This window comes from Malurus melanocephalus, unplaced genomic scaffold (genome assembly GCF_030028575.1).
Source record: "Malurus melanocephalus ecotype Western Australia unplaced genomic scaffold, MMel_1.1 scaffold_2201, whole genome shotgun sequence".
In the NCBI taxonomy this organism is placed as follows: Eukaryota; Metazoa; Chordata; class Aves; order Passeriformes; family Maluridae; genus Malurus; species Malurus melanocephalus.
In genome coordinates this window covers 1-12,615 of record NW_026625433.1, presented here as the reverse complement: position 1 = coordinate 12,615, position 12,615 = coordinate 1, and the positions used below count along the sequence as shown (strand labels likewise).

General features: G+C 46.9%; 2 protein-coding genes and 2 pseudogenes across 2 annotated transcripts; all 4 read right to left on the bottom strand.

Moving 5' to 3' along the window:
• Positions 1-218: 218 nt before the first annotated feature.
• Positions 219-1,361, bottom strand: LOC130587652 (cytochrome b-like; annotated as a pseudogene).
• A 4,201-nt stretch (positions 1,362-5,562) lies between these two features.
• On the bottom strand, positions 5,563-6,336 carry LOC130587651 (cytochrome c oxidase subunit 3-like; annotated as a pseudogene).
• Positions 6,337-10,013: 3,677 nt separating this feature from the next.
• On the bottom strand, positions 10,014-11,054 carry LOC130587654 (NADH-ubiquinone oxidoreductase chain 2-like). The gene is given in 1 exon segment (XM_057388629.1): positions 10,014-11,054. A coding segment is annotated over 1 exon segment (1,041 nt).
• A 226-nt stretch (positions 11,055-11,280) lies between these two features.
• LOC130587653 (NADH-ubiquinone oxidoreductase chain 1-like) lies at positions 11,281-12,258 on the bottom strand. The gene is given in 1 exon segment (XM_057388628.1): positions 11,281-12,258. A coding segment is annotated over 1 exon segment (978 nt).
• Between the last annotated feature and the right edge of the window lie 357 nt (positions 12,259-12,615).

The window sequence follows — 12,615 nt, the reverse complement described above, 5'->3', positions numbered from 1 at the left end:
TAACTTTGTTTGTGGTTCTGGAGCTTGTGCGGGGGGGGGCGATTCGGGCTGTTTAGGGGGGGGGGTAGATCAAAAGGTAGTTTAGTTAAAAATTCCAGCTTTGGGAGTTGGAGATAAAGGTTTGACTCCTTTCCTTTTGATAGTGCAACTCTAAGAAGGGGCGTAGTCTTCAATCTTTGGTTTACAAGACCAATGTTTTTATAAACTATTAGAGTTAATTAAAGTTTTAGTATTTTGTTCTCTAGCATGCTAGCCAGGGGGAAGAGAATTAGGATGATGGTGAAGTAGCTGAGGGATGCTAGTTGGCCGATGATGATGAATGGGTGTTCAACTGGCTGGCTTCCTACTCATGTTAGGACTAGGAGGTTGGCGACTAGGGTTCAGAATAGGATTTGGGACAGAGGGCGGAATGTTATGGAACGTTGTTTGGATTTGTGTAGTAGGGGGATTAGGAAAAGCACGAGGATTGAGGCGGCTAGGGCTAGGACTCCTCCTAGTTTATTGGGGATAGATCGGAGGATGGCGTATGCAAATAGGAAGTATCATTCGGGTTTAATGTGAGGGGGAGTGGCTAGTGGGTTGGCTGGCGTGAAGTTTTCCGGGTCGCCTAGGAGGTTAGGGGAAAATAGGGCTAGGGAGGCTAGCAGAATGATCATTATTGCGAATCCTAGGATGTCTTTGATTGAGTAGTAGGGATGGAATGGAATTTTGTCGCAGTCTGATGGGATTCCTAGGGGGTTGTTAGATCCGGTTTCGTGCAGGAATGTCAGGTGGACGAGGGTTAAGCCTGCAATGGTAAAGGGAAGGAGGAAGTGAAGGGCGAAGAATCGAGTTAGGGTGGGATTGTCTACTGAGAATCCTCCTCAGGCTCATTCTACTAGTGTTTGTCCGATGTAAGGGATGGCTGAGAATAGGTTGGTAATTACTGTAGCCCCTCAGAAGGATATTTGTCCTCAGGGCAGGACGTAGCCTACGAAAGCGGTTGCTATTAGGGTTAGGAGGAGCACGACTCCGATGTTCCAGGTTTCTTTGTTTAGGTAGGAGCCGTAGTATAGTCCTCGACCGATGTGGATGTAGATGCAGATGAAGAAGAAGGAAGCTCCGTTTGCATGGAGGTTTCGAATTAGTCAGCCGAATTGGACGTCTCGGCATATGTGGGCGACAGATGAAAAAGCTAGGGAGGTGTCCGCTGTATAGTGCGTGGCTAGTAGTAGTCCTGTGACAATTTGGGTTGTTAGGCAGATGCCTAGTAGTGATCCGAAATTTCATCAGGATGAGATGTTAGATGGAGTTGGGAGGTCGATTAGGGAATCGTTGATGATTTTTAGGAGGGGGTGGTGTTTACGTAGGTTGAGGGCCATTAGGGATGTCTGTATGTGGATACGAGTATGATGAGGATGGATAGGGCGAAAGATCCTAGATAGGCTTTGATTAGGCCTGTATGAAGGGTAGTTGCGCTTTTCGAGGCTGTTAACTGTAAAGTGGCTAGTCCTTCTGGGCCCAGTGTTTTGTATCAAGATTGGTCGATTAGGTGTGAAGCAATGTTCTGTCCCCCTTTGAGGATGTTTGTGGTGGCTAGGCGGTGGATTAGTGGGTTGAAGTATCCTAGGGTTGTGGAGAAGTTTGTGAATGAGTTTCGTTTGGGAAGAATTAGGGCGTGGGTTATTTTTGATATTTCAAGGGCTAGGATGATGCCTAGGATTGTGACGATGATGGCAGTAATTTTAATGGACGTTGGTATAGTCATTGGTGGAGTTTTTGTGGGGAGGATAAAGGAAGTGAGGATAAATCCGGCTGTGATGCTTCCCAGGGCAAGTCGAGTAATGGGGGAGAGAACCGCGGGGTTGTTTTCGTTTATTGGGGCTAGAGGGGGGATGCGAACGAATCCTGTTTGCACTATTAGGGTTATGCGTGTGGTGTAGACTGCGGTGAAGGATGTGGCTAAGAGTGTTAGGAGGAGGGCTCAGGTGTTGAGGTAGGATGTGTTGAGGCTTTCAATGATTGCGTCTTTTGAATAGAAGCCGGCTAGGAATGGCGTTCCTATTAGGGCTAGGTTACCGATGGTCAGGCAAGAGGTGGTTGTTGGCAAGATTTTTTGGAGTCCTCCTATTTTTCGAATGTCTTGTTCTCCGTTGAGGCTGTGGATGATAGAGCCTGAGCACAGGAATAGTATGGCTTTGAAGAATGCGTGGGTGGAGATGTGTAGGAAGGCCAGTTGGGGTAGGTTGAGTCCAATGGTGACTATTATTAGGCCTAATTGGCTGGATGTGGAGAATGCGATGATTTTTTTGATATCATTTTGGGTTAAAGCGCATGTGGCTGCAAACAGTGTAGATAGGGCCCCTAGACATAGGCAGAGAGTTAGGGCTGTTGGGTTGTTGTTGAATATGGGATGGGTTCGGATGAGTAGGAAGATTCCGGCTACAACTATTGTGCTGGAGTGCAGTAGGGCGGAAACTGGGGTGGGTCCTTCTATAGCTGCTGGAAGTCAGGGGTGGAGACCGAATTGGGCGGATTTGGCTGTCGCAGCTAGGATGAGGCCTAGGAGGGGTAGTGTGGGAATTTCGGTTGAGGAGGAGATTTGTTGTAGTTCTCATGTATTTATTGCGGAGGCCAGTCAGGCCATACATAGGATAAGGCCGATGTCTCCGATTCGGTTGTATAGGACGGCCTGTAGGGCGGCTGTATTGGCGTCCGCCCGCCCGTGTCATCAGCTGATTAGGAGAAATGATATAATTCCGACGCCTTCTCAGCCAATGAACAGGATGAATAGGTTGTTGGCAGTAATTAGGATTAACATGGCAATGAGGAATAGCAGTAAGTAGGTGAAGAATTTTGTAATGTGGGGGTCTGTGGCCATGTATCATGAGGCGAATTGTAGGATGGATCATGATACGAATAGGGCGATTGGGAAGAATGTAAGGGAGTAGAAGTCTATTTTGAGGCTAACGGGGATTTTGAAGTTCATGATGAATTCCCATTGTCATAGGGAGGTGGTGTTTTCTAGTCCTGAGTGGAGGTAGATGGTTGCTGGGATTAGGCTAGTTAGGAATGAAGCTTTGACGGTATTTGTGATGGTAGATGGGGTGTTTTTTAGCTTGTCTGAGAGTAGGGGGAGAATGATGGGTGTAAGTAAGATAGTCAGGGTGAGTAATATAGATGTGGTCAGGACTAGTGATAGGTCCATTACTTTCACTTGGATTTGCACCAAGATGGATGGTTCCTAAGACCACTGGATTTCTATTATCCTTTGAAAGTAAGGGGGCTGAGGTTTTATACTCAGATACAGGAATTAGCAGTTCTTGTTGGTTTAACCTCCCCTCGGCAAGTAAGAAGGGTCTAACTTCTATCTTTAGGATCACAATCTAACGTTTGGCTTGAAACTATACTTGCATATAGGAGCCCCAGAGATGAGTTCCGGTTTTAGGATGAGGAGGATTATGGGGAGTATGTGTAGGGCTATTAGTAAGTGCTCTCGGGTTGAAGAATTCTGGATTGATGTGATGTGAGATGGTAGTGTGCCTCGTTGCGTTATTGTGAGTATGTACAGAGTATATGAGGCGGTTAGGAGTATGGTGGTTCCTGTGAGGATAAGGGTGAAGGAGGATCAGTTGAATAGTGCAATTACGATGGTTAGTTCTGCTATAAGGTTAATGGTTGGGGGGAGTGCTATATTTGTTAGGTTGGCTAGTAACCATCAGATGGCTATAAGGGGGAGGAGAGGTTGTAGTCCTCGTGCAAGTACTAGGATTCGGCTGTGCGTTCGTTCGTAGTTTGTGTTGGCTAAGCAGAATAGTATAGAAGAGGTGAGGCCGTGGGAAATTATGAGGATTATTGCACCTGAGAATGCTCATTGGGTTTGAATTATGGTTGCGGCGACGACCAGGCCCATGTGGCTTACAGAGGAGTAGGCGATTAGCGATTTTAGGTCGATTTGGCGTAAGCAGATGGCGCTAGTTATGAGGGCTCCTCATAGGGCTAGGGTGATGAAGGGGTAATGCAGGTTGTTCAGTGGAGGATTCACTAGGATGGTGATTCGTATGATGCCGTATCCTCCCAGTTTTAGGAGCAGGGCGGCGAGAAGTATGGATCCTGCAATGGGGGCTTCTACGTGGGCTTTAGGGAGTCATAGGTGTAGCCCGTATAGTGGGGCTTTTACCATGAAGGCTAGGAGTAGGGCTAGGCTGCATGCTAGGTTGGATCAGGAGTTGGTTATTGTTGGGTGAGCAAGTTTTAGTATGGGTAGGTATAGTGTTCCGATTTGGTTGTGTAGGTGTAAGATGGTGATGAGGAGGGGGAGTGAGCTGGCAAGCGTGTAAAATAATAGGTAAATGCCTGCGCTTAGCCGTTCTGGTTGGTTCCCTCAGCGTGTGATTAGGATTAGGGTGGGGATTAGGGTGGCTTCGAAGGCGATATAGAATAGTATGATTTCTGAGGCGGAGAAGGCTAGGAGGATAAAAGGTTGAGCCATGATTATTGTTGTGATGAAGACTCGTTTTCGGATGGTTGGCTCTTGTTCTAGGTGATTTTGACTTGCTATGATTATGAGGGGGAGCAGTCAGCAGGATAGGACGAGTAGGGGAGATGAGATCTGGTCAATGGCAGTTCAGTGGGTCAAGCCTTTGTTTGGGTAGTAGGTTGGGACTAGTCATTGCAGGCTGATAGAAGCGATTAGGAAGCTGTGGGTGGTTGTGTTGGTTCATAGGTGTTTGGAGGGGGAGAGGAAGGTCAGTGGGAGCAGTATGATAGTGGGGATTATAATTTTTAGCATTTTAGTAGGTTGAAGTTGTGTAGGTGGTCGGAGCCGTGGGTCCGAGTGGAGGCGACTAGTAGGGCTAGTCCTGTTCCCGCTTCGCAGGCGGAGAATGACAGCATTAGGATGGGTATTAGGGTTGCAGTTGATGTTTGTGTCTGGATGGGTCATATTGCCAGGGCGATATACATTGATAGTATTATGCTTTCCAGGCATAGTAGGGCGGAGATTAAGTGGGTCCGGTGAAAGGCTAGCCCTAGGCTGCTTAGGGTGAAAGCTGAGTAAAAGCTGAGATGCAGGGGGGACATAAAGAAAGTTATAGGGTTGTAGCTATAATCTGTTGAGTCGAAATCAACTGTCTTGGTTAGACTAACTTTCTTTACTCTGCTCATTCTAATCCTCCTTGGATTCATTCATAGATTAGTCCTAGGGTGAGTAGGAAGATGAGGATGGAGGTTCAGATCAGGGTAGTGGTGGGGGATTGAAGTTGGGTGGCTCATGGGAGGGGCAGTAAGAGGGCGATTTCTAGGTCGAACAGCAGGAAGAGGATAGCTACCAGGAAAAATCGGATTGAGAATGGAAGTCGGGCGGACCCGAGTGGGTCGAATCCGCATTCGTATGGTGATAATTTTTCTGAGTCCGGGCTTATTTGGGCTAGTCAAAAGTTCAGTAGGGTTAGGATGATGCTTAAGGTTAGTGATAGGACGATTATGAATAGGATTATGTTTATTACTCTTCTCTGGGTTTAGACCAGATTTTAAGGATTGGAAGTCCATTGTAATGAATATACTAGAAGAGTAGGATCCTCATCAGTAGATGGTCATGTATAGGAATAGTCATACGACGTCCACGAAATGTCAGTATCAAGCTGCTGCTTCAAAGCCGAAATGGTGGCCAGAAGTAAAATGGTATTTAATTAGGCGGAAAAGGCAGACCAGGAGGAATGTTGAGCCAATGATGACGTGAAGGCCATGGAATCCGGTAGCGACGAAGAAGGTTGACCCGTAGACTCCGTCAGCGATGGAAAATGGGGCTTCGTAGTATTCTATGGCCTGGAGGGCGGTGAAGTAGAAGCCTAGTAGGACTGTTAGGGTGAGGGCTTGGATTGCTTGTTTACGGTTAGCCTCTGTGATGCTGTGGTGTGCTCATGTAACGGTAACCCCTGAGGCTAGAAGGATGGCTGTGTTTAGTAGGGGTACTTCTATTGGATTGAGGGGTTGGATTCCTACTGGGGGTCACTGTCCCCCTAGCTCTGGGGTGGGTGCCAGGCTTGAGTGGAAGAAGGCTCAGAAGAAACCCAGGAAGAAGAATGCTTCGGACGTAATAAATAGGACTATTCCATATCGAAGGCCTTTTTGTACTGTGGGTGTATGGTGGCCTTGGAATGTGCTTTCTCGAATGACGTCTCGTCATCACTGGATTATTACTAGAGCGGTGCAGGTTAACCCGATAATTAGTAGTTGTGGGGAATTGTAGTGGAACCATATGGTTAGGCCTGAGGTAGTAAGTAGAGCGGCGGCTGCTCCGAAAATGGGTCATGGGCTAGGGTCTACTATATGGAAGGAGTGTGCTTGGTGAGTCATTGGGGTTAGATGTTCTCTTGTAGGTATAGGCTTAGTAGTAGTACGAAAACATAGGCTTGAATTATAGCTACTGCTACTTCTAGGATGGTTAGTAGGAATAGTACTAGTAGTGCTAGGAGAGAAACTGCGGGCATGGTGGAGGACAGGGTGACTGTTGCTGTGGAAATTAGTTGGATGAGAAGGTGACCTGCTGTTAGGTTGGCTGTTAGTCGTACTCCTAGTGCTAGAGGACGAATTAGTAGGCTGGTGGTTTCGATTAGGATGAGGGCTGGGATTAGTAAGGTTGGGGTACCTTCCGGTAGAAGGTGGGCCAGGGAAGCTGAGGGTTGGTTTCGTAACCCTGTTAGGAGGGTTGCTAATCAAAGTGGGAAGGCTAGGGCTAAATTTATGGATAATTGGGTTGTTGGAGTGAATGTATATGGTAGTAGGCCAAGGAGATTGATTAGTAGGAGGAATACTATTAGTGAGGTGAGGATTAATGCTCATTTATGGCCTTTTTTGTCTAGGGGCATTATCAGTTGTTTTGTAATGAGGTTAATGAATCATAGTTGTAAGGTTGAAAGGCGATTAGTGACTCATCGGTTGTCAGGGGAAGGCAGTAGGAGGGCTGGGAACGTTAATGAGATTAAGATTAGGGGGATGCCTAAGAGTGATGGGCTGGAGAATTGATCAAAGAAGCTTAAGTTCATGGTCAGGTTCAGGGTGTTGTGCTTGTGGTTGTGGGCGTTTTGTTGGATGGTGGGTTTGTTGTGGTAAATGCTAGGATTTTAGGTTGGATGATGAGTGAGTAAGTGAACCATGAGATCAGTATTGTGAGAAATCACGGATTTGGGTTTAGTTGGGGCATGCCATTAAGGAGGGGTGTTTGTCCTCTGTCTCTAGCTTAAAAGGCTAGTGCTGGTTCATAGCTTCTTAATGATTAGGATGAAAGTAGGGATGATCAGTTTTCGAAGTATGGGAGTGGGGCAGACTCTACCACGATTGGCATGAAACTGTGATTAGCCCCGCAGATTTCGGAGCATTGGCCGTAGAATACCCCGGGGCGGGTGGCGACGAACGAAGTTTGGTTTAGGCGTCCTGGAATTGCGTCTGTTTTCACTCCTAGGCTTGGGACTGCTCAGGAGTGTAGTACATCATCAGCTGTGACGATTACTCGGACTGGGGATTCTATAGGAACAATCACGCGATGGTCTACTTCTAGGAGTCGGAAGTGGCCGAGTGGTAGGTCTGTGGTGGGGATCATATAGGAGTCGAATGTGAGGTCTTTGAAGTCTGTATACTCGTAAGTTCAATATCACTGGTGGCCGATAGCTTTTAGGGTTAGGTCGGGTTCGTTGATTTCGTCCATCATGTAGAGAATTTGAAGGGAAGGGAGGGCTAGCATGATTAGTACAATAGCAGGGAGGATGGTTCAGACTAGTTCAATTTCTTGCGCGTTGACAGTGCTGGATGAAAGTTTTTCTGTTAGTATGAAAGTTAGGAGATACAGTACTAGGCTGCAGATAGCTAGGGCGACTATAAGGGCGTGATCATGGAACTCTACGAGTTCTTCTATGATAGGTGAGGAAGCGTCTTGGAAACCGAATTGTGAGTGGTTGGCCATGTTCGGGTAGTTTTGAAGTGTACAGGGTTTTCACCTGTGACTTAGCCTTGACAAGACTATGTGATCGTTTTACTAACACTTCTGGATAAGAAAGAAGCATAGGTGGTTTATGCGGTTGGCTTGAAACCAACATATGAGGGTTCGATTCCTTCCTTTCTTGGACTTGCACGAAGGCTGGTTCTTCGAAGGTATGGTATGGGGGAGGGCAGCCGTGAATTCATTCGACGTTCGTGCTAGTTAGTTCTGATTGTGGTGCTTTGCGTTTGGATGCGAAAGCCTCTCAAATGATAAATACTAGCATGATTACGGCTGTTAGGGAGATGAGAGAGCCTACAGAAGACACGGCATTTCACATTGTGTAAGCGTCTGGGTAGTCGGAGTATCGTCGTGGCATGCCGGCTAGGCCTAGGAAGTGTTGAGGGAAGAAAGTGAGGTTGACTCCTACAAATATCACCCCGAAGTGGATTTTGGCTCATGTGGAGTGGAGGGTGTAGCCAGTGAATAGGGGGAATCAGTGTGTGAAGCCAGCCAGGATGGCGAATACTGCCCCCATGGACAGTACGTAGTGGAAGTGGGCGACTACGTAGTAGGTGTCGTGCAGTGCGATGTCTAGGGAAGAATTTGCAAGTACAATTCCTGTTAATCCTCCGATAGTGAAAAGGAAGATGAAGCCTAGTGCTCATAGTATTGGGGGGTCTCATTTGATAGTACCACCGTGTAGTGTTGCCAGTCAGCTGAATACTTTGATTCCGGTTGGAATGGCAATGATTATAGTGGCTGATGTGAAATATGCTCGGGTATCTACGTCTATTCCTACTGTGAACATGTGGTGTGCTCAGACGATGAAGCCTAGGAATCCAATGGATAGCATGGCTCATACTATTCCTATATACCCAAATGGTTCTTTTTTTCCTGCGTAGTAGGCTACTACGTGGGAGATAATACCGAACCCTGGCAGGATAAGGATGTAGACTTCTGGGTGGCCGAAGAATCAGAACAGATGTTGGTACAGTACTGGGTCTCCTCCTCCTGCTGGGTCGAAGAATGTGGTGTTTAGGTTGCGGTCTGTTAGGAGTATTGTGATACCGGCAGCAAGGACTGGCAGGGATAGTAGCAGTAAAACTGCAGTGATTAGGACGGATCAGACGAACAGGGGTGTTTGGTATTGGGAGAGGGCGGGTGGTTTTATGTTGATTGCTGTTGTAATAAAGTTGATTGCACCTAGAATTGAGGAAATCCCTGCCAGGTGGAGCGAGAAGATAGCTAGGTCTACTGAGGCTCCAGCATGGGCTAGGTTACCGGCCAGGGGGGGATAGACAGTTCATCCTGTTCCTGCCCCTGCTTCCACTGTTGAAGAGGCTAGGAGTAGGAGGAATGAAGGTGGAAGGAGTCAGAAGCTTATGTTGTTTATTCGTGGGAATGCTATGTCCGGAGCTCCGATCATGAGTGGGACCAGTCAGTTGCCAAAGCCCCCGATCATAATAGGCATTACTATAAAGAAGATCATGACGAAAGCATGGGCGGTAACGACTACGTTGTAGATTTGGTCGTCTCCCAGGAGGGCTCCGGGCTGTCCTAGTTCCGCTCGAATTAGGAGGCTTAAAGCAGTTCCAACCATTCCGGCTCATGCGCCGAAGATAAGGTATAGGGTGCCGATGTCTTTGTGGTTAGTTGAGAATAGTCATCGATTAACGAAGGTCACGGGTAAGACGCGTGGTAAGATGGCCGAGTGTATAGGCGTTAGGCTGTAGTCCTTTTTACAGAGGTTTAATTCCTCTTCTTATCGGCTCTGTAGTGAAGTTCATGTTGAGTTGCAAGCTCATCGATGTGTATCAGTAGTACACCGGAGTCTTAGGCAGAAGCCTGTTGGTTGGGGCATATAGCTGTTAACTATACTGTTATGGGATCGAAGCCCATCTGTCTAGTGTTGGGCAAAATTCTAGCTTAATTAAAGCATCTGAGTTGCAATCAGGAGATGTAGGGTAATGTCCTGCGAATTTTATCAGAAACTAAGAGGGTTCAACTCTTATTTAAGGCTTTGAAGGCCTCCGGTTTAAATTAATCCTAAGTTTCTTTAAACAATAGCAAGTAGTACGGGAGAGAGGGGGAGGAGAGTGAGGGAGAGGGTGGCTAGGATGGCGATTGAAACGTTGGTTGGTTTGTTAATGTGCCATAGTTTCATGTGATTTGTCGTGTGAGGGGGGAGTGTGATTGCTGTACAGTATGCTAGGCGAAGATAGAAGAATAGGCTGAGTAAGGATAGTAGGGAAATGAGTATTGCTGTGAGAGCTATGTCTTGTTTAGTAAGTTCCTGGATGATGAGTCACTTTGGTAGGAAGCCTGTTAAAGGGGGAAGACCAGCTAGGGATAGCAATACGATAATGAGAATAGTGCTGAGGGATGGGGCTTTTGTTCATGCAGTTATTAATGTTGATAGTTTTAGCGCTTTTATGCTGTTTAGGGTGAGGAATACGGCCGCAGTCATTAGGCTGTACAGGTAGAAGTTAAGTAAAGTAAGTTTAGGGTTGTAGGCGAGAATAATGGCCATTCAGCCTAGATGTGAGATGGAGGAGAAAGCCAGGATTTTGCGGATTTGCGTCTGGTTAAGGCCTATTCATCCTCCCAGGGCTGTGGATAGCACAGCCAGGGTAGTTAGCAGTGTAGGGTTTAATGAGCTAGATGTGAGGTATAGTAGGGTAATCGGTGGAAATTTTATGACCGTTGATAGCAGGAGGCTGGTGGTGAGGGAAGTGCCTTGGAGGACTTCAGGGAATCAGAAGTGGAATGGGACTAGTCCTAGTTTTATGGCAACGGCTGCTGTCAGGATCAGGCAGGATGTTGGGTGTGTTAGCTGTGCAATATCCCACTGTCCAGTATGCCATGCGTTAGTTATGCTAGAAAACAGAACGAGGGTGGAGGCGGCTGCTTGGACTAGGAAATATTTGGTTGCTGCCTCAATGGCGCGCGGGTGGTGTGATTTTGAGATTATGGGGAGAATGGCTAGTGTGTTGATCTCAAGGCCAGTTCAGGCCATAATTCAGTGGTTGCTTGAGATTGTGATTGTTGATCCTAGGAGTAGGCTGGTGACGAAGATTAGTTTTGCCTGGGGGCTCATTAATAGGGGAAGGGGTTAAACCATCATTTTCGGGGTATGGGCCCGATAGCTTACTTAGCTGACCCTACTGCATAGGAAATAATATAAAGGAAGTATAGAGGGTTTTGATCCCTTTTGTGTAGGTTCAATTCCTGCTTTCCTAAATTTTCGGAAATGAGAGGATTGGTTACCTCTGTGCTCACTTTATCATAGTGGTCCTTGAAACTCGGGCACATTTCCTTTGAGGCTATAGGTATGGGGGTAAACCTGCATAGCAAATGGGCAGGCTTGTGTGTCATAGGCATAGAGCCAGTGTGAGGGGTAGGAAGTTTTTCCATAGGAGGTGCATGAGTTGGTCGTATCGGAATCGAGGGTAAGATGCACGAATCCATAGGAAACCTGCAGAAAGAAGCAGAGTTTTGGTGGCTAGTACTACGGGGAAAAGTTCTTGAGGTAGGTTAAGAAGACTTGGGTTGAAGAATAGGATTGCAGTAAGCGTGTTTATGAATATAATGTTAGCGTATTCGGCTAGGAAGAATAACGCGAAAGGACCCGCTGCGTATTCTACGTTAAAGCCTGAGACTAGTTCGGATTCTCCTTCTGTTAGGTCGAAGGGGGCACGGTTTGTTTCGGCGAGGGTAGAGACGTATCATATTATTGCAAGTGGTCAGCAGGAGAAAATTAGGTATAGGGGTTCTTGCGTAATCGCAAGGGTTCCTAGGGTGTAGTTGCCGCTAAGAAGGATAATGGAGAGGAGGATAATTGCTAGTGTAACTTCATATGAAATAGTCTGAGCTACTGCCCGTAGCGCACCAATTAATGCGTATTTAGAATTAGAGGCCCATCCCGATCATAGAATGGAATAGACTGCTAAGCTTGATATGGCTAGTAGGAATAAAAGTCCTAGGTTGAGGTCGGCAAGGGGGAATGGGAGTGGGAGAGGTGCTCAGATTGAGATGGCCAAGAGAAGCGCTAGTATGGGGGTCGTGACAAAGAGAACTGGAGAGGAAGTAGATGGGCGAATTGGTTCTTTGATGAACAGTTTCACTCCGTCTGCTATGGGTTGGAGAAGCCCAAAGGGACCTACTACGTTTGGGCCTTTTCGGCCTTGCATGTAGCTGAGGATTTTACGCTCTACTAAAGTTAAGAAGGCCACGGCAATCAGGATGGGCAGAGCGTAGGAGAGGGCTATGACGAAGCTAATAAGAAGGGGGTAGTTGTTCATGGGTGGGGGAAGATAAAGCTAGGGAGAGGATTTGAACCTCTGGATTAAAGGACTTAAGCCTTTTGCATTTGCCGAGCTCTGCCACGCTAGCTGGTCCTTTTCTAGGACGTGGTTGTGGTGAGATAGCCTTTTGTAATTAGTTGCATTCATTACTTAAGGCGAAGGCTTGCTTGYRGTATTGGCCTCACTTTTCCGATCCTTTCGTACTGGGAAGAGTTCATCATAGATAGAAACCGACCTGGATTGCTCCGGTCTGAACTCAGATCACGTAGGACTGTTAATCGTTGAACAAACGAACCCTTAGCAGCTTCTGCACCGCTAGGATGTCCTGATCCAACATCGAGGTCGTAAACCTCC